Source organism: Arachis stenosperma, chromosome 3 (assembly GCF_014773155.1).
Source record: "Arachis stenosperma cultivar V10309 chromosome 3, arast.V10309.gnm1.PFL2, whole genome shotgun sequence".
In the NCBI taxonomy this organism is placed as follows: domain Eukaryota; kingdom Viridiplantae; phylum Streptophyta; class Magnoliopsida; order Fabales; family Fabaceae; genus Arachis; species Arachis stenosperma.
Window position 1 is genome coordinate 169,076,183 of NC_080379.1, and position 26,424 is coordinate 169,102,606.

Genomic DNA, 26,424 nt, shown 5'->3' on the forward strand with positions numbered 1-26,424 from the left:
ATCAAATAACCATCAATAATAATTTTAATGGTGTAAAATTTTATCTAATAATAATCAAAATTTAATAAAAGTGTTGGTCCTAGACTTTTCCAACCTTAATAGCTTTTTAATAAATGGAAAAAAGGTCCACAAGGGATAGTGATGTTGTGTTGATGGTGGTGGCTGCATAAATAGCCGTGACACCTTAGAGTGTGGTGCCATGCACGGTTCATTATTACATTGATCTTTTCTTTCTAGCTAGCTGTATATCTACCAACAATGGCATCACCATCGCAACCAGAAATTGCAATACCGGAAATGTTTATACGCCCCGAACTGGAACCCACTGCTATCCAATCTGATCATGAAGCCGCAGCAATTCCCATCTTTGACCTCCAAACCCTGCTTTCTGATGGAAACGACAATACCACTCAACTCCACGAGTTGTACGACACATGCAAAGAGTGGGGGATTTTTCAGGTTAAGTTTATTATCCCAATATATGAATTATATGTATTCCCTATATGCAGGGCAGTAATATATGTGACGTACGTGTAGGTGCGGAACCATGGTGTTAGTCGTGAAGTGCTAGACAATTTGGAAGTGGAGATGGAGAAATTCTTCAATCTGTCGAAGGAGGAGAAAAGCAAATACCAAGTGGAAGAGGGAGATTTCCAGGGGTATGGAAACGTGAAAAGAAGAAGCAAGGATGAGAAGGTTGATTGGGGGGAGAGGTTCTTCATGGTGATAAACCCTATGGAGAGAAGAAAGGCAGATCTGTTGGAAAAGCTGCCTCCATCGCTGAGAGAGACGTTGGAGACATACTTTGCGGAGTTGAGGAAGATCGGGATGGGGCTGCTGAGAATATTGGGAGAAGGAGTTGGAATGGAGATAGAGGAAGTGGATCACATATTTGAGAACGGGATGCAGACAACCAGGATGACGTATTATCCGCCATGCCCCAATCCGGAGCTAGTTTTAGGTTTGACTCCTCACTCCGACTCAACAGGGATAACCATACTTCACCAGGTCAACGCAATTGAGGGTCTCCAAATCAAGAAACATGGCCTTTGGCTTCCTGTTTCTTTTCACCCCAAAGCCTTTCTTGTTTTGGTTGGGGACATCTTTGAGGTTTCTCATCTAATTCCTTTTTCTTTCTTTTATATATTTGGTGGAAACTCAAGGAGCAGTATACTTCACGTGAAGTTAATAGTTGAGAGTTGTTAGATGAAAATTTAGTCCAATCAGTCAAATTATTTAATGGCTTTCAGCTATCAACTTCATGTAAAGTCGACTGCACATAAATTTCCACCTATATATTTTCTATATTTTAATCACAATATTATTTACCTCTTTTTATTTTCTTTTTAATTTTTATATTATTTTTTTTGTGTAGTAGTATGTGGTGGGAAATAACTAGTTAGAGAAAACAAACAAAAGAGTACCATACTCATCATATTTTTAATTGACTTGCACTTTTTCTTAGTCTTTATTCAATTGACAACCAGGCAAACATTTAATATTTGTGTGCATTCACATTCACATAGAACTTCATAATTGGTGAGCAGATAGTAAGCAATGGGGTCTACAACAGCATGGAGCATAGGGTAGTAGTCAACAAAGAAAAGGGGAGACTTTCTATTGCCATGTTCATGAACCCAAAATATGAGGCAGAGATTGGGCCTGCAAAGAGCTTGATAAGTGAAGAAAACCCACCTTTGTTTAGAAGAATGGTTATGGAAGATTTCGTCAAAGACTACTTTTCCCGCAAGCTCAATGGCAAAGCGCACTTGGATAATATGAGGATCAAAACTACTTCTCCTCATGATCACTAATAAGATCTGCTGTTGATGTGCTTTGTTATTGCATAATCAAAACATACTTTATTTCATCAACATGTATATGTCGTTGCCTTACATAAACGACTACTTTTTTAGATATATTATGAATTTCATTTCTTAGTGTAAAATTATTTTTCTTGCTTAACCAAACCATATATATTAACGTCATTATAAACGAAACTATTTTCTCTACTTTGAAAAAATGCATAAGGAATCTCCTCTTGCTACCGCCCTCAAGCTAAGTCACAAATGAACCATCTACGTAGGCAACATTTAATCAGAATTATTAAATGATGGAACGGCGAAATTAATGATGCATATATATAACCTTTCTAAGTTTACATAGCAAATTAGTAATAACAATAAGCAGCTCAAATAATGGTAGCTTTTTTTTCTTCAATTCTAAACATGTGAATAGGGTAATTAACTAATTAAGTCATTAATCTTATTAATTAGGTAATTAATAAAGAGTTTATCCAACTATTTTTGAACTTCATTTTATTTTTTAAAAATATAAAATTAATAATTATTAATTACAGTTATTTAAAATTGACCGATTAAAAATTATTTACCTATAACTTTTTCTTAGGTCATTTTTAGCCACACTGTACTATTTTCTTTTCTTTTTTCCTGGACGTATCGCCCGAGAACTTTACTTATTTTTTAATGTGACCAAAACTCCAGAAGTGATGGTTGTTGACTTGTTGGCACAAAATAACAATCCAATTTATTAATCCGGTGCCACTATTGACGATGAAATTTAATCATAATTTTTTTTCTCTCTAAGATATTCTTTATTACAATGAAACGTGCAAATACAATAAAGATTATGGATCTGAAAGCCTCACAACGAGAGTGGGGGTATTCCCAAACAAAAAAACAAAAAGGTAAAAACAATGTGTCAAAATAAAGAGAGGAAAATAAAGAAAAAAAAGGAAGAAAAAACGTGGATTTCAGCTTGTGCGGTGGTGCAATCCATGTCTGACGAATTCATCAACTAAAATCAAAGCGGGGGACAAAGTTTCTCCAAGCTCAATTTGCTTTTCTTAGCTTCGAAGATTAGAGTGTTCCTTGCAAGCCAGGCCATATACCCCACAATAGATACGCTGCTTGGGAGAGACAAAGCTTTGAATCTGACCTGGTCTTCCAAGTTCTTTTATCTCGATATTGAACTTATCTTCATGTTTTGATGAGTAGAAGATTTCAAGTTTTATATAAGCTCAGAAGCTTGGGGTAGAATGATGATACTCTCTGCAAGTTGATGCTAATTAGGTGTGGTTGTGTGAACCAATAACTTTCCTAGTGTATTTTGAAAAAATATCCTTATCAAGAAGGAAACACATGAAACATGTAGGCATTTACGAGCATGATAATTTTGGTCAACTATAATACATGTATATTAAAACAAAAATATTATTTATACACTAAAATCATCTATAAAAATTAGCTATCAATATTTTTGTATATAAATATATGTGTAATTTAATTTATTTTTAATGTATATTTATATTTCAGTATATATTTTATATTGGTGGCTAATTTTAGTAACTAATTTTGGTGTACACGTAACATAACCTATATTAAAATTAATTTGTAATGTAAAATATATATTAAAAAAGAAATATTAAGAAATTATTAAATTTATTATTTTTAGTTATTAATTAACTATCAATATTTAAAAATATAAAATAAAATATATTATTAAATTTTTAAACTAAAAAAACAAAACTAAAATAATTAAATTCATAATTAAATAATAAATAAAATAAATAAATTTTAACGTTCCTAATATTTTTTATATTAAAATATAAAATATATATTATAAATAAATTAAATTATACATATATTTATATAAAAAATATAATAACAAATTTAATAATTAATTTATAGTATATACATGACACTTTTAAATTTCGTTATCTCAAATTTGGATTATCCGAGAGATTTACTCACCGAAAAAAGGTGGAAAAAAATTTTAGAACTCTTGCAAATCAAGAAAAAATCTCATAAGTGGATTAGTTCTAATGATAAACTAATATAAAGAGAATTACACCATAAAAACTGAAAATAGTTAGATGAAAATAAGAGAAAATAAATTTAAAAAATAAAGAAAAGCAATTATTTTTTTTTACTAGACACAAAACCATTTAAATCAGATATAATATAAAATATTTAAGAAAAAACCCTATTTTATCGAATAGAATTGATTATATGAATTAAATGATGCTATTAAGTCTAATAAAAAATCTCATCTCATCAATAATTGGAATAAATAATTAGAATACGTCAATGGGTATAGATAAATTACAAAAGAAAATGTTGTGATATGGAGGACTCACCTTCTCAATATTGAAGGAATCATTCTTAAAAGAGAATGGATTTAATGAAGGTTGAAAAGTGATGACCATTTGTGTGTATAAATAGGAGTAGCATCCATCTGAATAAACACACAAGCAAGTAATAAAAAATCAATTCCCTCTTTATGTTGCAATCAAATACTCTTCTCCTTATATTTCTACTACAATTTTTTCTCTTCTTTTATTTTATAAGTATTTTAAATTCTATTTTCTATTACTCTTTACATATAATATTAATAACAATATTAATCATCTTTATTATATTGAGATGGTAACAATAAACAAATGCAATTCTCTCTCTTTATTTTTAATACTTCTTTCTATCTTTGTATATATATACACATTATATATATATATATATATATATATATATATATATATATATATATATATATATATAAAATCATCATTGAGCTAATTATATTAATGCTGGAGTCTTCTATTTATATATCTTTATTTTATATATCTTTTATTTATTTTACAACACGTTATCAGCACGAGACTCTGATCAAATCTTTAGGAAGACACAGGTAATATTTTCATTATGTCGAAGCTCTCTCATCTTGAATTCAATGCTCTTGATATATCTGGAAACAATTATTTATCATGGATATTAGATGCTGAAATCCATATTGATTCAATGGATCTTGGAGATACCATTAAGGCTGAAAATAATGCATCCCAGAAGGATAAAGCCAAAGCCATGATTTTCCTTTGTCGTCATCTTGACGAAGGGTTGAAAAATGAATATCTCACATTAAAAGATCCTGCAGATCTTTGGAAAAACCTTGAAGAAAGGTACAATCATCAAAAAACGGTGATACTTCCTCAAGCTCGATATGAATGGACGCACTTGCGTCTACAAGATTTTAAATCTATAAATGAATATAATTCTGCAATGTTTCGAATCACCTCACGAATGAAATTGTGTGGGGAAAAGATAACCGATCATGATATGTTGGAGAAAACTTTCTCAACCTTCCATGCCTCGAATGTGCTCCTGCAGCAGCAGTATCGAGAAAAGGGGTTTAAAAAATATTTTGAGTTAATTTCTTGCCTTCTTGTTGTTGAACGCAATAATGAGTTACTCTTGAAAAATCATGAAGCGCGCCCAGCTGGCGCCGCCCCATTTCCTGAAGTAAATGCGGCAAATCATTACCCCAGAAGAGGTAAATGGCAAGTTTTTAATAACAAGAAAAATTATGGAAGGAAAAAGAATCATGTTCAAAAGAGAGGATCTCACCAGAAGTGGGATAAAGAAAGGAATATCGGGCAGAATAAATCAACAGAGGATAAGTGTTTCCGTTGTGGTGGAAAAGGCCATTGGTCTCGTACCTGTCGTACCCCAAGGCACCTAGTCGATCTTTACCAGGCATCTTTGAAAAAGGATGACAAAGGAAAGGAAACAAATTTTGTTTCAAATGATGCTGAGAACTCCACCACTCATTATGATGTATCTGATTTCTTTGAAGATCCTGAAGGAAATATTGGTCATTTGATCAATGATGGAATAGTTTAATATGTGGGATTGTGAAGTATCTATGTAAATAAATAATGTAAAGAACTTATTGTTAAGTTTTATTTTCTATGTATTTAAGTTTCAAATGTGATGTACATAAATACTGAAATATTAATCTTTATAAATTTTGAAATCATTAAATGTGTTATGTTTTAAAATAACATTTTAGTATATGATATTATTGTTGTGTACAGTGTTTCTTAGGAAAATAATTCCAATCAAGTATTCAATTTAACTGTACATGCTACTCATTTTATTATTATTTGTTTTTGAAGAGAATGGCAAGGATATGTAATGAAGATGTATGCCTTGCGGATAGTGCAAGTTCGCACACTATTCTCAAAAGTGATATATATTTTACCCATCTTGTGCCAAAAGAGGAATATGTTAATACTATTATTGGCTCAGACAATGTGATAGAAGGCTCCGGAAGAGCTATAATTTTGTTTCCTGGAGGAACAAAATTTATAATAAATAATGCACTATTATCTACCAAGTCTCTGAGGAACTTGTTGAGTTTCAAAGATATTCGCCGAAATGGATATCATGTTGAGACAATGAATGAGGAAAATCATGAGTATTTATGTATCACAACTCATGATTCAAATAAGAAAGTTATATTAGAAAAATTACCCTCACTTTCATCTGGGTTGTATTATACCAATATTAGTGCAATTGAATCACATGCCATTGTAAACCAGAAGTTTACTAGCCCAAATGAATTCATAACTTGGCACGACCGATTGGGCCATCCGGGAACAACCATGATGAGGAGAATTATTGAAAACTCTCATGGACATTCACTAAAGAACCAGAAGATTCTTAAAACTAGTGAATTTTGTTGTGCTGCATGTTCTCAGGGAAAGTTAATTTTAAAGCCATCACCAGTAAAGATTGGATTTGAGTCCCCTGAATTCCTAGAAAGGATTCAAGGTGATATATGTGGACCTATTCATCCACCATGTGGATCTTTTAGATATTTTATGGTCCTGATAGACGTATCTTCGAGATGGTCACATGTGTGCTTATTATCTTCTCGCAACCTGGCGTTTGCGAGATTACTGGCTCAAATTATTCGATTAAAAGCACAATTTTCAGAAAATCCAATCAAAGCAATTCGTCTTGATAATGCTGGTGAATTTACTTCCAAAGCTTTTGATGCTTATTGTATAGCTAATGGAATAAGTATTGAACATCCAGTAGCTTATGTTCATACACAAAATGGGTTAGCAGAATCACTTATTAAACGCCTCCAATTAATTGCTAGACCCTTACTTATGAGAACAAATCTCCCAACATCGGTTTGGGGGCATGCTATTTTACATGCCGCAGTACTTATTCGCTTGAGGCCAACAAGTTACCACCAATTCTCTCCTATGCAATTAGCTTTTGGCCAGCAGCCAAATATTTCCCATTTAAGAATATTTGGGTGTGCGATATATGTTCCCATTGCACCACCTAATCGCACCAAAATGGGACCCCAAAGAAAATTGGGAATATATGTTGGATATGATTCTTCCTCTATAGTGAGGTATCTTGAGATACAAACTGGAGATGTATTTAAAGCCCGGTTTGCGGATTGTCATTTTGATGAATCAAAATTTTCAACATTAGGGGGAGAGAATAAGCTTCCTGAAAAGGAGCTTAACTGGAATGCATCATCGTTGATGCATTTAGATCCTCGATCAGGGCAATGTGAACTGGAAGTTCAAAAGATTATACATTTGCAAAGAGTAGCAAATGAATTGCCTGATGCATTTTTCGATACAAAGAGGATTACCAAATCTTATATACCAGCGGAAAATGCCCCAATTCGAATTGATGTCCCAGTAGGACGAATAGTCACTGAAGCAAATACACGCCAGAAGCGTAGCAGGCCTGTCGGTTCCAAAGATAAAAATCCTCGAAAGAGAAATAAGGTAAATAATATTCCTGTTAAAAAAGACATAGTAGAAACACCTGCAGTTGTCCAAAATTCTGATATAATGTTAACGCCAGAAGACGTTCAGGTACCTGAAATTTGTGAAAATGACGAGATCTCGATAAATTATATCTTTACAGAAGAGAAATGGGACCGAAATAAGACAATTGTCAATGAAATATTTGCATATAATGTGGCATTGAATATCATGCATGAAAATAAGGATCTTGAGCCAAGATCAGTTGAAGAATGTCGACAAAGAAATGATTGGCCAAAATGGGAAGTAGCCATGAAGGCTGAATTAGACTCACTTGCAAAACGTGAAGTCTTTGGACCTGTAGTCCGTACACATGCAAATGTAAAACCTGTTGGATACAAATGGGTATTTGTGAGAAAACGAAATGAGAAAAATGAAGTCGTGCGCTACAAAGCCCGACTTGTGGCACAAGGTTTTTCACAAAGGCCCGGTATAGATTATGAAGAAACGTATTCCCCTGTAGTGGATGCGATAACTTTGCGTTATTTGGTCAGTTTATCTGCATATCATAAACTGCATATGCATTTAATGGATGTGGTAACAGCCTATTTATACGGCTCATTAGATCGGGATATCTATATGAAAGTCCTTGAAGGATTAAAGATATCTAAACCATCCAATGAATATTCGCAAGGGTTATACTTAGTTAAATTGCAAAGATATTTATATGGTCTAAAGCAATCTGGACGAATGTGGTATAATCGTCTTACTGAGTATCTGGCCAAAAATGGATTTAAGAATGATGATATCTGCCCATGTGTTTTTATAAAGAAAACTACATCTGGGTTCATTATAGTTGCTGTGTACGTTGATGATTTAAATATCATTGGGACTCCTGAAGAGATTCCAACAATTATAAAAACTCTAAAAGAAGAGTTTGAGATGAAAGATCTTGGAAAGACTAAATTTTGTCTCGGCCTGCAGATCGAGCATATAAAAGACGGGATCTTTATTCATCAAACAACATACACAAAAAAGATATTGAAAAGATTTTATATGGATAAGTCACATCCATTAAGTACCCCAATGATAGTAAGATCTATGGATGTGGAAAAGGGTCAATTCCGTCCTAAAGAAGAAAATGAAGATATCATTGGTCCTGAAATACCATATCTTAGTGCCATTGGAGCACTAATGTATCTTGCTAATAATACGCGACCTGACATATCATTCGCGGTGAATTTACTAGCAAGGTATAGTTCCTCTCCAACCAGAAGACATTGGAGTGGAATCAAACAAATCTTTCGATATCTTCATGGAACAGTTGATATGGGATTATTTTATCCCTACAGATCCAAGTCACAACTAGTTGGCTATGCAGATGCCGGATACTTGTCTGATCCACATAAAGGGAGATCTCAAACAGGATACCTGTTCACATATGGTGGTACGGCTATATCATGGAGGTCCACAAAGCAGACGATAGCAGCAACCTCTTCTAATCATGCTGAAATACTAGTGATTCATGAAGCTAGTTGCGAGTGTTTTTGGCTAAGGAACCTGATTCAATATATTTTGTCGTCATGTGGATTGATTGATCATAAGATAGCTCCGACTGTCCTGTTTGAAGATAATACAGCATGCATTGCTCAACTTAAAGGCGGATACATCAAAGGTGATAGAACAAAGCATATTTCCCCCAAATTCTTCTTCACTCATGATCTTCAAAATCAAGGGACGATTGATGTCCAACAGATCCGCTCAAGTGACAATCTGGCAGATTTATTCACAAAGTCACTCCCAAAATCCTCCTTTGAAAGATTGGTACATGAGATTGGGATGCGTCAATTTCGAGATATTAAATGATGTCGACAAGAGGGGGAGACTGTACTCTTTTTCCCTTGGTCAGGTTTTTTTCCCATTGGGTTTTTCTTGACAAGGTTTTTAATGAGGCAGTCATCATCACTAAAGGATATTGTACTCTTTTTCCTTTACTAAGGTTTTTTTTCACTGGATTTTTTCTTTAGTAAGGTTTTAACAAGGCAATAACCCTAAATGGTCATCAAAGGGGGAGTGTTGTGATATGGATGACCACGTAGACTCACCTTCTCAATATTGAAGGAATCATTCTCAAGAGAGAATGGATTTAACGAAGGTTGAAAAGTCATGACCATTTGTGTGTATAAATAGGAGTAGCATCCATCTGAATAAACACACAAGCAAGTAATAAAAAATCAATTCCCTCTTTATGTTGCAATCAAATACTCTTCTCCTTATATTTCTACTACAATTCTTTCTCTTCTTTTATTTTATAAATATTTTAAATTTTATTTTCTATTACTCTTTACATATAATATTAATAACAATATTAATCATCTTTATTATATTGAGATGATAACAATAAACAAATGCAATTCTCTCTCTCTTTATTTTTAATATTTCTTTCTATCTTTGTATATATATACACATTACAACATATAATATTATATATATATATATATATATATATATATATATAAATCATCATTGAGCTAATTATATTAATGCTAGAGTCTTCTATTTATATATATTTATTTTATATATCTTTTATTTATTTTACAACAGAAAAATCGTTATCTATGACTATGTACAGGGAAAAAACCAAGTAAAAAAGAGTGAAGTACCCCAGGGAACAGCCAACAAGAAGATAAAGAATTGATATTGACAAGTTAAAGTATTTGAAGGAACTCTCCAGTAGAGATCTATTAGACCATCTTCAGTAGGGAACTCATCCCAGTTTCTGTTTATGGCTCACCTGTCATAAAAAGTAATTTCACATCAGCTTTTGCGTCATAAATAGTAAATAGGAACTCAAAGCATATCTCTCTTCTCCATTAGGATGAACTAACTTTAGTCCCTGTTGTGGTCCCACTTAATTAATTAATTAAAATACTTGTAATTAATATAATTAATTTTTGTTAATAATGTAATTTAAATATTTAAATTTAAAAATAATTCACTATTAAAAGATATTAATATTAAATAAATTCATATATAACAAAAATACACAATAGATAATTCGGGATTACACTAATTTGTAAAATTACTTAATACAAAGAAAAACATAATTAAACTCTATAGTTGACGACAAGCATTGTGAAATTGTCATATGTGTTCAATCAAGTCCTCCTTCAATTGTCTATGCTGCTGCCTATTTCGAAGTTGGGCATTTCTTTGGAGAAATTGATGGTATGGTGCAAAATCTTCCTCTCCCAGCTGAGGTTGTGATAAGCCATTTTCAACATCATCATACTCTAAGCCTTGAGCAAAATTTCCTGCATAACTGTCTCTTTCATCCTCAACAATCATATTATGCAATATAATACAAGCTCTCATTATGTTGGCAAGTTTTTTCTTTTCCCAAAAACGAGCTGGACCACGTATAATTGTAAAGCGTGCTTGCAACACTCCGAATGCTCCGAATGGGGTGTTTGTAAATTTTGATTTTGTGGTTGGAATATAGAAAACTGATTATTATAAGGAGCTTGAAAATTGAAATTAGAAAGATTTTGTGGATTTGGATTTTGAAATGAATTTGGTAGTGTGAAGTTTTGATTTGGAACTTGAGAGTTTGAGGTTTGAGATTGTTGGGTATTTGGAATTTGAGGAAAGTTTTGTAAGTAATTGAAGAAAGAGTTGAGTTGGTTTGGATCCATTTTTTCGAACAAAAAATAATAGTAGCAGAACTTTGATTTTGTAAACTTGGAAGAAGATAAAGAAGAGTAGTAGATAGTGTGAGAATAGAAGTGTATCTAAGTGGTATATATAGAGTAACAAAATATTAATTTATTAATAATAACGGGAACATAATAACGGCTAGTTTTGCAACAGCTAATTTTATAACGGCCAGTTTTACAACAGCTACTTTAATATAATAATATAAATATAAATAATATTTAATATTGATTATTATATAAATAATTAATATAAATTATTAATTAAATAAATAAATAATTATTTAATCTAATTAATTATTATAATTATTAATAAATTAATTATAATTTAATTACTTAATTAATTATTATTTAAATAATTAATATAAATTATTAATTAAATAAAATTATAATTACTTAATTTAATTAATTATTATAATTATTATTGAATTAATTATTATTAATTAATTAATATAACTATTTAATTAATTAATATTTTATATAACTATTTATTTTTTACCTAACTTGCCATTTGGCAAGTGTTGATTGAGCAATGGGAGTCCCCATTCAGAGGGACTTCCTTTTCTTGAAAACAGTGAGGGAACTCACTCTCTCTTCACTCCAATGCTCCAATTCCTCTTTTTCTCTGACTACATAGTAACGGGGCTCCTCATTGAAGATGCTCTTAAATGGAGTTGCCAATTTATTTAAAAAAATTCCTACTGATTATGATATGTTTACCTATGAGCAATAAAATTTATTTATTATATATTATTAATTTTATAATCAAAATATATTATTTATTATTCTTTTATTATAATTAAAATTAATTTTTTTAAATTAAATTTTTTTCATCGTCTCTCTTTTTTTTCTATCTCATTCTCTCATTTATTTTATCTATTTTATATATCATTATTAATAACTAATAAATATAACATTCTCTAATTAAAATTAAAGATAAAATCAAATCAAAATATAACTATATTATATTACTAATTTAACAAGCAAAATGTATCACGTAATACTCTTTTATTAAAATTAAAATAAAATATTTTTTTTCAAAATTAATAATTTTTTTTTTCTATTATTTTATCTACATCTTTTCTCTTCTCTATTTCTCTCTATCCTCATCGGTCTATATATAACTTATAATTTATATTATTAATTTGACAAATCAAAATATAATACGAAATATTCTTTCATTATAATTAAAATAATTTTTTTTCAAAATTAACAAAATTACTCTCTCCTAATTTTTCTGTATCTTTCTCTCTCTTTTTTTTATTCTCTAATTCTCTCTACCTTTATGTTCTACAAAAAATAAAATTAATAAAATAATATAATTTAAATAAATTTATAAAATTATAAGAATACATTAAAATTATAATTACATATAGTTAAAAAATATCTGATAATATTATTCACATAAAAAAATATATTATAAAAAATAAGTATTGTCTTAATTTCTAAGATTTGGGATCAATATTAAAATCATTCTTGATATTTTTAACTTAAAATGATCTTTAACATTAAAATTATGTTTAAAATAATCCTTTTGATTATCTTGTTCTCACCTCACTAACTCTGTATATCACCATCTCCATCAGACCACTCATTTTTTCTTTTTTTGATTCTGATATTCTTCTCATTAGCTCATACACATCCAAAATAAAAAGAAAAAAAGAGAGAAACAGAGAAAGTGAATGAGAAGGAGGAAGAAGAAGAGAAAAAAAAAAAAAGAAAAAGAGACGACGTCGGTGGAATTGAGTGTTGCCGTTGCTATTGACGCAGCAAATAGAGAGAAAGAGAAAGTGCAACGGCTGCAACAACGATTTTAGATTTCCTCTTTTTTTCTTTTTCAGCGGTGATTTTGGAGAACAGGAGCAATGGCCACAACGATTTTATCGGTGATTTCAACCGTGATTTTAAATCCCCTTAATATATTATTTGATATTTTTATCTATATAGATCTTATTCTTCTCCAATAATAATTTGATTTTATAAATTTTTTGTATCACCATTTATAACGTCAAATATAATTTTAAAAAATTTATATTTTTGTAACATTATTAGGGACAAAAACACGAGTCATGTTTCTAAAGCAAACTCAAAGTCTAACTCCAAACACCCCCACTGAAAAAAGCCCAACGACCCCATGCGGCAGCTGGCGAGGAGATCTTAAATAGCATCACAGGCACGGTCACCTGTCATCGACAAGAAACCAAGGAAACGGTTCTGACTTTCCTAAACCACTGTGGCTGCACCACCACCCTCCCGGTTTGTGCATCATCGAACTGGTCGACCTCCTCAACTCACTCCGACTTAACCTGGCGAGTCCCAATTTGGCTCGTCTCTTTGTCTCACACCTCTGTTTGTTGACAACAGCAATATAACAACTATAACAGGCTAACAGATTGCATCAAGAAATGCCATTTCAGTTTTTGTCAATAACCGAGTCTTTTGACTTGGTCAATTTCAATTAGTCTTAGACATTAGTATGACTATATATATAAGTGTTCAAGTTAGTAATAATATAAAAGAGATGTACAAGAATCAGTTTATGAGATCATTCAATAAAGATCACTCAATTTCAGTTTTCTTAGCACACGAGTAATTACTCTCTGTTCATAGTTCTACCTACTACAATTGCGTCTCAGCAATAATTTTCACGTGGTATCAACTATCAAGAGCTTCAAGGTTCTTATCTCTGGTTTTGATTGTTCCTTCTTCTTCCAACAACAACAAATCACTTTTTTCACCTATACCAGACAAGCTTGATGAAACAAATTTTTATCACCTGGGAACAATTGGCTCTATTCACCATATAATTGAAGGCAAAGAACCTCCCAAGTGCATCTGAGTCAAAGAAAGCATCAAACACTATTTCCTCCAAATATGAAGAATGGCAATAAGATTTCAACCTTAGTTCCTGGCTTGCTTCATTCGACAGTTCCTTCAAAAACAAAATCATCCACTACACTTCTGCACTACAGATTTGGCAAAAGCTTTGACAACTCTTTGCTGAAACAACAAGAAGAAAGATCAAACAATTTCGCACTCAAATAAAGAACTCCAAGAAACAATCTCTTTCAATTACTGAGTATCTTTCTAACATCAAGAAACTGGTTAATTCTCTTATTGCTTTAGGTCATGATGTTAGCACGTTGAGGCCATATGTGATGGACTCCCAGAAGATTTTTCAAGCTGTATTTCATTGGTGCAAGCTAAGCATGAGTTATTCAGTGTAGGAGAAGTCGAAACCTTACTTGTCTCTCATGAAAAAACTCTAGAAAAGTTCAAGCAATTGTTTCTTGGAATGGAACAAGCACAAATAGCTCAATCTGGTTTCTCCAATTCAAGATTCACTGGCAGGAACTTTAATGGTAGGAGAGGTGGCCGTGGTGGCTGCTTTGGCTGTGGAGGTAGATTTTCTTGGCAGTCTAGCAACACTCTGGACATTCTGCTCTTTATTGCTTCTACCGTTCTGATCTTGCATACAATGGACACCCAACATCTTTTAATTCCTCAATTGCGTCTAATCAACTGCATTCCATCAACTACAGTCTTACTACATCCACTTCTTCTAATGCTGACACATTTTGGTACCCTGACACAGGTGCCAGCCATCATCTCACACACGATGCATCAAATCTCATTACTGCCAATGACTATACAGGCCCTGATCAGCTTTTCATTGCAAACGGTTCTGGTATTCCAATTAGTCATTATGGTTATTCTGCCTTAAGAAATAAAAATGATGATCAAATTTTCATGCTCAAAAATGTTTTACATATACCTTGAATTGCTAAAAATATTATTAGTATTTTAAAATTTGTTTGGATAACAATGTATTTTTTGAATTTCACCCTTACCATTGTTTTGTTAAATCTCAGGTCAACAAGGCAATTCTACTTCACGGAATTCTTAAACATGATCTTTATGCCTTTGACAACTTGACTGTCCCACCTTCTTTAGTTGATAACTCTAATTTTCATATTTTCTTGACAAAATGTAATTTGAATTTAACTCTCTGGCGTAGAAGGCTTGGACATCCTTCTTCTTCTGTTATCAAAACTGTCCTTAAACAATGTAATCTACCAATTGAATCTAATACAATTTCTGATTCTTTTATTTGTGATCATTGTGCAATGTCCAAAATGCATGTTTTTCCTTTTTCTGCTTCTAACACCACATATTTTCTAGCGCATTATACTTGCTTGGTAGGTGCAATGGCCCGTGCTGGGCACTTGGAACAGGCAGAGAGGGTAGCATTGACAATGCCATATAAGCCAGATGCTGCAGTTTGGCGAGCCTTGCTATCAGCTTGTGCTTTTCATGGTGAAGCCGATAAGGCTTGGTCTATGGCCAGGAGGGTTTTGGAACTTGAACCGCTTGATGACTCGGCTTATGTTATTGTTGCCAATGTGTTGTCAGCTGCAGGAAGGTGGGATGATGTTGCAGAATTGAGGAAGATGTTGAGAGATAGGAGGGTGAAGAAACAAGGAGGGAGGAGTTGGATTGAAGTTCAGGGAAAAGTACATGTTTTTGCAGCAGGGGACTGGAAGCATGAGAGATCCGCGGAAATTTATCGTAAGTTGGAAGAGATCATGGGGGAGATTGAGAAATTGGGATATGTTCCAATTTGGGATGAGTTGTTGCACAATGTGGAGGAAGAAAAGAGAAAGGAGGCTCTTTGGCATCACAGCGAGAAGTTGGCAGTGGCATTTGGTATGTTGTGTGGGTCTGCACCACCAGGAAAGCCATTGAGAATTGTGAAGAATTTGAGGATTTGTAAGGATTGTCATGAAGCTAAGTATATGACCAGAATTTTAGAAAGGGAAATTATTGTGAGGGATGTTAACAGATATCACAGATTTGTTGATGGTAATTGTACTTGTAGAGACATATGGTAGCACATAAGATGAATAAATGGTCAAATTAATTTCCGAAAGATTATTCATTTTTTAAATTAGTTTTTGAAAGATTTTTTTTAATAAGATTTGTCTTTTAAAAATTTTAAGTTAGTCATTTTAGTTTTTCCGTCACTTTCGTTGCTAGCAATGTCAAAATTTGTTGATATGACACGTTAAGTGACATCACAACATACATTTAGTAGTCTTAATTGACAGTTAACATGATAAATTTATGAAGTTAAATCAAATCAACCTCAAATTAAAGGATTTTAATACCTCAAGTTCTTCTCTTAATTAGGTTTTGATTTGATCTAATTTCATAAATTTATCATGCTGATAGTCAATTAAAACTTCTATGTATTAGTTGTAGTATCACTTAACGTGTTACATTAATAAATTTTGACATCATCAACAAAAAATGACAAAAAAACTAATAGAATAAACGACCATTTGTACCCATGAGAGTTCAGAACGCTGACATTTGTATCCATAGTGAATGGAAACTGACTTTGTAACTATGAGAGATGGGCTCCGTATGACAAAAATAGCCTGACTTGGGTTGGCACTTGCTTCGGGTTTGTAGGACCCTACGTGGCTCTCCAAACCTTCCAAAGCCCTGTCTACGTGGATCTGAACCTTTTTATATGAAGGTAATGTTTGAAATGAAAACCCTAGCTCATCTTCTTCCCCAATTCGAATCATACCCCCAAAATGAAATATTGGTGAAATTCAAGCGCACCCAGAGATAACTCATAACCCCAGCAATGTCACCATACAGATTTAACTCTGATGCAAATTTTGGAAGTCGCAGCAGTTCTTCAAGTTGGAAGAAGATGAAGGAGAAGAACAAAACACAAAAAAGGAGCTGCTTTCTCATCTTTCACACTCTAAATCCCTCAATGGCTGCTGCTTCTTCTACCTCCCTCTTCCATGCATCTTTCCCTTTTCCCCTCAAAACCCACCAACCCCCAGGCCCAGGCCCACCCACTTTCCTATCAAGGCCCACCTACATCCAGCACGACATGGCCGCCCTCAAGAAGTTTGACAGCGAGTATTGGTGCAACCTCTTCGATTTCCGCGTCGGCCGCACCACCTGGCCCTACGGCTCCGGCGTCTGGTCCAAGAAGGAGTGGGTGCTCCCCGAGATCGACAGTGATGATATCGTCAGTGCCTTTGAGGGAAACTCCAATCTCTTCTTTGTTCTCTCTCTTCTGTACAAAGATGGGTGCTTCGTTTGCTTAGGTTAATTGAATAATTGTATTCAGAGAAAGAGAGAGATGCTGTTAAAAATTAGAACATTTATTTGAGAAATAAATATTACCAACACGTTCATATCTGCGTTCCTCAATCGCGGGTCCTTTTCTTCTTCATTTTTGATTTTTTGTGTTACTGATTTGTGCAGTATTTGATTTTTTTCAAAGTTTGAATTTTTTCCATAATTGATGAAGAGGAGAATGAGTCTGGGAAAGAGATAGATGAAGACGAGGGGGACGATGATGATGTTGTTTTCCTTGAGAATTCTTACTACTTACTGGGCTGGCTTGGTTGACCGGTATGAAAAGATGGTTGAAAAGTACCATCCCAGATTTGGAGTGCAAAAGAGGAAGGGGAGGTAGAGAAGGTGAGGATGAAGGAAGAGTGATTGGAAAGTATGAGAGTGAGGAGGGTGTCCTTGATGGGGTCAGAGGTGGTGGGGAGGGAGAAGAGGATGGCTTTGTCGGCGTGAAGGACGAAATGGATGGTGAGGGAGCAAATGTTGAGGAAGAAGGGGCCAGAGTGGGGTTTGAAGAGTGAAGAGTGGGGTTTGGAGAGAGAGAGTGTGTGAGTAAGAGAGAGAGGGGTTGAAGATAAGGGAAGGAGTGTCACGTAGGATCGGAAACCCACGAACTAAGCTCAGAACTAAGTTAGGGCACTTTTGTCACACGGAAGGCATCTATCATGGGTACAAGATTAGTTTCGAACTTTTATGGGTACAAATGTCAGCATTTTCATCTCTCATAGGTACAAATGGTCATTTATTCAATACAATTAATTTAAAATTTTTAAAGTATGAATTTAATTAAAAAAATCTTTTGAGGAATAAGTTAGAGAACAGATAATGATTCAATGCTGAACAAGGTAAGTATTAACGCTCTCCAACTAAGGCTACCATGAATACATTTATACACAAATGAAATATAGAAAGAATGCTTCAGTTCTGCTTTAGTTTCGCTGGATCCCAAATTAAAGGTTACCTTACTGAGACACAGAATACTCCCATTTTTTGAGATAAATATTCAACTCAACTTAGTCACAAGTATATATTTGCTAATTAGGTCAGTCAAGGCATGTATATCGGGCACAGCTGGCTATAGAAAGGCAAAGAAAAGTTTTGAGACTTGAAAATCAATGTGGTTGGTCGGTCACGTAAAATTCTCATACCAATCAAAATTTATTGAATTTTGGCTTTGCATGAACATGTAAAGGCCATCCGTTCATTAAGCAAAGAAGACCGAGTCAATGACCCCCCATTGGTACAATCTTAAACTTCTCTCACTCATTCAACAATATCCTCATTTTTCATATCCAAGAGGTCATCAAGAAATTGAAAAGAAAATATTATGTCAACTCATGATAGAGATAGAGCCGAATGTGAGCGCGTTTTCAAGCGCTTTGACGTGAATGGCGACGGCAAGATATCTTTGACGGAGTTAGCTGATGCTCTCAAAGTGCTTGGCTTAACTTCGCAGGAGGAAGTTAGCTATCAAATGGATGAGATTGATGCAGATGGTGATGGCTATATTACCCTTGAAGAATTAATTCAGTTTCAAAGGGCCAACCCTGAATTAATGAAGGATGTTTTGCAGCAACTCTAATGTTTTAGGATCCTCTTCTTGTATTTAATCATCTTCCTTGATTGTTAAGGTCAACAACAACAACAACAACATTAGTATACTATTGTATTTATATATTACAAGAAATGTGTAATTATTAGTATACCATTCACCCTTATGGTTTCATATTAATTAAAACTATATTTTCTTATTTTATTTGATAGCTAGGGTGTGAAATAAATCCTACATAGATTTTTACATTCTAATAAATTATTATCCCCAGAACATATCTCATATTAAAATTGTGACTTAGTGGTAAGTTTGTGTTTGTGAATTCCTCACCTTTGAACAAATAATTAAAGCATGGTCACCGTGCATTTGATGATTACAACTATTCATACACTAAAATTTTGCCATGTCTAAATTCTCGTGATTATCATAAATCGTGGCCCCAAATCCCCAATCTTAGTTTTATACCAAAAAGCGTAAAACATGAGTGTGATTTACGAAGTGAGAGACTAAAATTAAAGGGAGTCTCAATAAATATTATATATTTAAAAACTTAATATATTTAAAAAATTAATATCAATAACTCTAAATAGTTAACAATAAATGCTACAAAAATTTATCACAAATAATTAAATAAGTAATATCGATAACTCTAAATAATTAAAATTAAAAAATACAAAAACTAAAGCACAATAAATTTACACTAATTTCTCTAATAATTTAATTTACACTGACTGATGTTCAATGTATATTTTCTATAATATACTAATTTCTCTAATAATTTAAATTACACTAATTTAAATAATTAACAAAATATCTCTAATATTTAACACTGATTTCTAAATAATTATCTCTAATTTTTACAAAATAACTACTCTAAATTTAAACAAATAATACTTTTTTATTTTTATTTTTTTAAAGTATAAATAAAATAATTCAAAAAACTTTAAAAATTTGAGAAAAAAAGTTTAACCTTTTCATGTATTTAGATATAAATAATATTTTAAATAAAATACATATTTACTAATATTTGAGGAAGAAAAACTATATTATATATAATAAGTTAGGGGTTTTTTAACCTAAATAAACAAATAAAAATGATTTAATAAACCAATTTTTTTATTCAACATTATTTACGCATATGTCCTATTTTTATTTATTTTAAATTCTAATGGAGCTTAGCTATTTAAAAATATAAATATAAATATAAAGTAAGTCTTAAATTGTAATACGATGTATCTTTTTAGTGAATTGATAGTAAATTCGCAGGAGTACCTTCTTTTCATTTAAAATCAAAACATTATATATTTGTAGTAGATATTTTGTAGTAGATGTACGTAAATCATGAAAAATTTTTTGGTTTTGGTCTCTCACTTGGTAAATCATAAGAATCACTTATGTTTTATATTTTTTGGTGTAAAATTAAGCTTGCGGCCATGATTTATGATCAACAGGAAAATTTAAGCACCATAGAATATCAATGCATAAATTGTGGTAATTATCATAGTTTTATATAATATTTTTAAAACCACTAGCTAGCAGGCCCACAATCTATATAAAAATGAGAGGACAAAAATGTTTCTTTTATCATTTAGGACCACTGATAATTTTTATACTCAATTTATTTAAGTAATTTATCCAATTTATTTATCAGGCTTTTCAACTTTGCCACAGTTAGCTTAGCTATACAGTTATTTTGTGCATTTTTTTATATTTAGTATTAAAATACTAATAAAAAAAATATTATATATATAAATAAAGTGGTCTAAATGATGAGCAAAAAATTAGTGTTTACGGATACGGACAAATACACCAAATCATTCAAGTAATACCACGATAAATAGATATTGTTTCCACAAAAATTGAAGAATTGATCAAGTAAGTAAATATCGAATTGAATTACTAACTAAATCAATTGAACCTAAATTATTGAAGACGGAACGTGTCTTGCTTGAAGCTTTGAATGCTTGAATGATTTTGAAAGCAGTGATGAACGTGTAATTAACCGTGAGAAAAGTAATTGAGAATGTCAACAATTTTGGGGATATTTATTTTCTAGGAAGATTAAACCTTATGCTTATCTATTTTGATCAAATCAAAGATCTTTTCACAATAAATCATAAATAATTAAATTTCAATTCATTGGCAAATTCAATTTATCTTCAATTAATCAATCGTTAATTTTTTAGTCAATCGATTAAAAAAAGAGGTTTAGTACAATTTTTTTATTTTTAAATAAAATTCAAATGTAGTTCTAGTTCAAATTATATATCACATGTTTAAAATTAGTTCTAAACAATTGAGAATTTTAAAAAAGAAATGTCGCACACTTTTTATAGTGATATTTCTAGTCAAATCAAAAAGTCATGAAAAATAATTTTTAAATTTAATTTCAATATTAAACTTTTAAAGTAATAATAAAATTTAAAATAGAATTAAAATATTTTTTAATATTTTTAACTTTTAAAAAATAAAGAACAAAACTCAATCTTAAAAATAGATTAATGCATAAAATCAATTTTTAAACACTATATACTTGACATTGCAGGCCACTTTTTTTACTTGTCTATGAATGATGTTTTTTTTTCCTTTTGTTTACCTATTTTTTTTTAAAGTGCTTAAAAAATATATTAAGAACAAAAAATACCTCAAATTAATCGATTTAGATAAAAAAAAATTATAGTTATCTTTAAAAAAATATGAAAGAAATATTAAAAAAATTACTAATTATACGGACGCATCATTAAACACCAACTTTTAAATTAATTTATCCTCGTTAATTCATTATTGCTTTGATTTGATCCTTTTCTCACACAAATTAAACCCCACGCCAGGTAGGTAACACTTGCTTTTTCTGTTGCATATCTCTATCGATTTGAGGGGGCAATGCAAGAAAGAAAAGATATACATCAGATAACATAGCTCTATGTTCAATTATTCATGACCTTATCACTACCCTACTTTCATCTATCTTTAACTTTATTATGATATTTTATCATTAATCAAACACAGCCCCTGTACTAGTCTTGCGTGGAATGCTTTTTCTCAATTGCGATCCATAACAACTTCAGAGAAAGATGATATATATATATATATATATATATATATACAATTGATGCTATCATAACAACAAAGGGCCACACATACTTTTCGTACAATATTTTTCCAATTATCATGAAAAGCTAACTACTCATTAACAATTTTTAAGGTACAAGAATCAAAAGGATACCAATGCACACTTACAACTTTCGGGCTTCTTTAAGGGATATTTCTTTATCTCAATCGTCTTTGAGACTTTGATACGCGCAGTTAGTGCAAGCTAAGGTAGTTCCCTCGTTACAAGTTACAACAACCGGTAAAAAATTTAATCCAGCAAGACCATTAGGAAAAAAAAATTATATAATAACTATTTTTTTATATTTTTCCTATCTTAAAATTTAAGTTATCTTAGGAATAAAATATATTAATAATTCAATATATGTTAATATATATTTGTATATATTAAAAGATATATTGAATTATAAATGTCACAAACTACTAAAATGACAAATATTTTAGATTAGGAATATATTAGAAGGCCGCATCTGTGGTGGCCGCATTCTTCATGGTTATAGGTGCCTAAACACTGACTGCTCAATAGAAAGCTGACAAGTGAAGTTAACGTAAGCATTCTTAAGTCAGGTTAAGAGATTAATCACGAAAAATGTTTTTCTTATTACGGGGGGGGGAATATTATGGGTAATAGATAATATATCTGAAGGATATGAATGTCATTTGGTAGAATGGGTTTCGACGACTTCATGCGTGGCCGGAGATGGACTACATGCACAGGCAACATTGATGGATGTAGGCAATTGGAAGTGGATGAAGGTGATGGGCTTATTTGCCGTAGGTGCGACTGAAGGTGGATTCCGAATGTGAAGTTCATCGCGTTTTAATGGGTAAGAAGGGGAAGACGGTCATATTGGTTCGTGTCTGAAAGGCGTTACGCAGTGTGCTTTGTTGTAGGATTGGTATCTTTGATTTTATAAGGGGAAATAATGAGAAGCCAATGGAATACTTGTACAATATGCATAATGGAGATTTATGAAGTATTAGAGATATAATCATTAGTGTTATTTTTTTCTATCAGTTGAAATTTTTGGGATGAATGATATCATGACATAGTATTAGAGCGCTAAATCCGAAAGGTATCCTTGGTGAACCCCAAAATCAGTCAAATGATTATTTTAGATAATATGGGGATGTTCATTTTATAACTCAATAGTCCATTATACATATTGTACAAATAGTCCAGGATCCTTTTTTTTTTTCCGGTGTGTTGTGTTTCTCGAGTAGAACGATTTAACAATTGCAAGTGTCCATGAAAGGAAGTTTGAGGTTGTGGTACAAGAGTTTGAAGAAAACTAAAAGCGTGCCTTTTCTTTTTTTGGACATGAATTATTTTATTTTATATTAATTAATTATTTTTAAAATAAATATAATATTAAATGTAATAATATATAATTTTAAAATATTACATACATAAAATTATAGATATTAATTTAAATAAAAAACTTTAAATTATTGATTCCCTACCATTATTACTTGTCAAAATAGGCATGGGATATTGCTTCATTTTAGTTGTTCATATGTTTGGGATCTCTATTTCTTTTTAATTTTTTTGACCATTTTTTTCTTATTTTAATTCTAATCATAGTACCATATATTTACTGTATTTTTTAATAATTTTATTATCAATTTTGTTAGATGACTAATTAGAAGTACATTCAACTCATTTTTTTATTTTTTTAGAAAGAATGTGAATTTAAACTATCATAGGAAACATAAAAAATTTAGTGAAAATAAACATTCAAAATAAAATATTTAAAATTATTTTATAAACCATTATAAAAATAATAAAAAATTCAAAACATAAAAAAATATTTAAAATATAATAAAAAATATCTAAAATTATTTTAAAAATTTTAAAATTTAACAAAACGAAACATTTAAAATACATTAAAAAATTATTTAAAAATCAAATAAAAAATATCTAAAATTATTAAAAAATATTTAAAATTAAAAAAATAAAAAAATCCACAACATAAAAAATTCAAAGCTTAGGAAAAGAAACGCTTAAAATTAGTAAAAAGAATTATCCAAAAAAATATAGAAAGAAGATGAGCAGCGACGTGTCTATATGGTAGTGTGCGACAACAGCAACGGCGTGCGGCGACCCTCGGCGGCTGGACGTGCAAGATTGCGTTCACGGAGGGAGGGAGCTGCATTCTCAGAGGAAGGGCGCTACGCGTGTGTGGGGCTGCGTTCGTGGTGGGAGGCGGCGCTACTTGGAGGGAGTGCGCTACGTCGCTGCGATCAGGAGACTTGCGTCGCACACAATCAGATGAAGAGAGAACAACACCGCCAAGAGAAGCGGTGGAGGGCGCAAGGGCGACTGGCAAGCGCAATGGATGGGGAGGACACGGGCAAGTGGCACCTGCATTGGAGGGGGTGGCCGCAGGGGAGAGTAGCACACGCGGGAGAGGCGGGAGTTGATCAAAATAGTAATTGATATTGACAGGAGCGTGTTTTTAAACCTAATCCTAATTTTTAGAATTTCAAAATCGTAACTTTTTAAAAAATTGTTCTAATTCATTGCACGTAGAGTTTATTTCTTAGACTTTCTTTCTTACAGTGCTAACATTGTCAAAACAAGAATTAAAGAAGTTCCTCTTAATCACGTGTAACTCATAAATTAGTGCAAGTAGGGTAGACCTTGTAGCCACCACACAATAATGGCCATTGAGAAGGCATCATAGTGGAATGTGAAAAAGTCGTTATCGTAGAATATAACATAATAATTACCATACACGATGTTAAATTCTAAATAAATATACAGAAAGATAAGTCATTTATCAGTGCAAACAGATAAGTATGTAGGTGTTGGATTACCAAGGTGAGAGAAGACCCCATGCAGCACCAAAGCTTTCTCCTCCTCGTTGGATGTGGTGGTGCTTGTAGTGGTAGTTGCGGCATTACTATTGGTGGTAGTTATAGTACACTGAGAGTCGGTCATGACTACTCCGCGAGAATGGTCATCATAATCATGGCCCACAAGGACGGTGAAGCTGACTGCCACGTCATCGCTGTTGTTCTTGCCCCCAGTGAGGTGCAGGCTCAAGGCACACTCCAAGCCCTTCACCACATCCTTCATGAAAGGGCGTTCCTTGCCATGATCGTTCAAACAACTCAAGGCAACCTCAACAAACTTGTCCAAACACTTTTGCCCAATGGTACCCTTCAAGGCAGGATCCACCGTCAGATCAACGTTGCCATCTTGATAACAGCTTTTTACCCAAAATACAAGGGACTCCTCCTGCCTATTCTCGATCCTACGCTTGATCACTGGCCTCCCACACAACACCTCCAACAAAACCACCCCGAACGAGTACACATCAGACTTCTGACTCAACCACTGACTCATGTAGTACTCCGGGTCCAAATACCCCAAACTACCCTTCACGTCCGTTGTCACGTGGGACCCATTCGGCCCGTCCTTCGACAAACCGAAATCCGCAACTTTCGCGATCCAATCATCGTCCAGCAGTATGTTCGTGCTCTTCACGTCCCGGTGGATCACGTTCTCTGTGTGCAGGAAGTGAAGCCCACGCGCCGCAGCAAGGCATATCTCCAAGCGTTTGTTCCACAACAGGGGTTGTTGGTTGTTGCTGGTGTCGTAGTCGTAGAGGTGCTCGCGTAGGGTTCCACGCGCCATGTAGTCGTAGACGAGGATCATCTCGGCGGCGTCCTGGCAGTAGCCGATGAGGGAGACAAGGTGAGGATGGCGGAGGTGGGACAGCATCTTGATCTCCGTTTGGAACTCGCGGAGTCCTTGATTGGAACCCTGATTGAGGCGCTTGATGGCCACGGGGGAGCGGTGCTTGGGGAACTTGCCTTTGTAAACATTGCCGAAGCCTCCGCGGCCTATGATTAGGGCTTGATCGAAGTTGTTGGTGGCGGATCTTATCTCGGCGATGGTAAAGTGGCGGCACGTGGTAGAGTTTTCGGGGTTACTGTCCCTTGAACTCTTTTGCCACCAGCGGAAGAATAGGCACATGATTATGCTTATGCTTGTGCTTGTGCTTGTGATCTCTACGGAGGTGGAGTAGTGATAGTAGGTTTGGCCATAAAGTTGCTTGCACTATATTGCAGCAATGCAAAATAATTAACTAGTCTATAACTACTGTACTATTGTTGACATTGACACCACCACTTGCGTGCTTTTCTTCCTCTTCTTTTTTCTTTAATTTCTTCACCCTACACAGACATACTTTCTGTGTTCTTTCTTTTCTTTTCCTTTGCTTCTATCGTGCGTCGATTGCTTTCATAAAGCAAAAGCTTCTTTTCATACATGCATGACA

The 26,424-nt window shown here is 32.9% G+C and overlaps 3 protein-coding genes across 7 annotated transcripts; 2 read left to right on the forward strand and 1 right to left on the reverse strand.

Annotated features, from left to right (window-relative positions):
• The first annotated feature begins 207 nt into the window (after window positions 1-207).
• On the forward strand, window positions 208-1,990 carry LOC130968123 (codeine O-demethylase-like). Its single transcript, XM_057893214.1, has 3 exons — window positions 208-459; window positions 538-1,110; window positions 1,548-1,990. Exons 1-3 carry the CDS (start codon window positions 259-261, stop codon window positions 1,812-1,814), a joined length of 1,041 nt encoding a protein of 346 aa, XP_057749197.1. The 5' UTR covers window positions 208-258; the 3' UTR covers window positions 1,815-1,990.
• A 10,961-nt stretch (window positions 1,991-12,951) lies between these two features.
• Window positions 12,952-16,204, forward strand: LOC130968199 (pentatricopeptide repeat-containing protein At2g41080-like). Of its 5 annotated transcripts, none has more exons than XM_057893358.1 (3): window positions 12,952-14,708; window positions 14,903-14,995; window positions 15,180-16,204. In XM_057893358.1, exons 1-3 carry the CDS (start codon window positions 14,667-14,669, stop codon window positions 16,197-16,199), a joined length of 1,155 nt encoding a protein of 384 aa, XP_057749341.1. In that variant the 5' UTR covers window positions 12,952-14,666; the 3' UTR covers window positions 16,200-16,204. The 5 variants fall into 5 exon arrangements, with proteins under 5 accessions (XP_057749341.1, XP_057749343.1, XP_057749342.1 ...); XM_057893360.1 differs by having other exon boundaries at window positions 15,490-16,204; XM_057893359.1 differs by having other exon boundaries at window positions 14,903-14,989.
• An 8,494-nt stretch (window positions 16,205-24,698) lies between these two features.
• On the reverse strand, window positions 24,699-26,301 carry LOC130970116 (receptor-like protein kinase FERONIA). Its single transcript, XM_057896103.1, has one exon. The coding sequence runs from the start codon at window positions 26,118-26,120 to the stop codon at window positions 24,912-24,914; it is 1,209 nt and encodes a 402-aa protein (XP_057752086.1). The 5' UTR covers window positions 26,121-26,301; the 3' UTR covers window positions 24,699-24,911.
• Window positions 26,302-26,424: the final 123 nt, after the last annotated feature.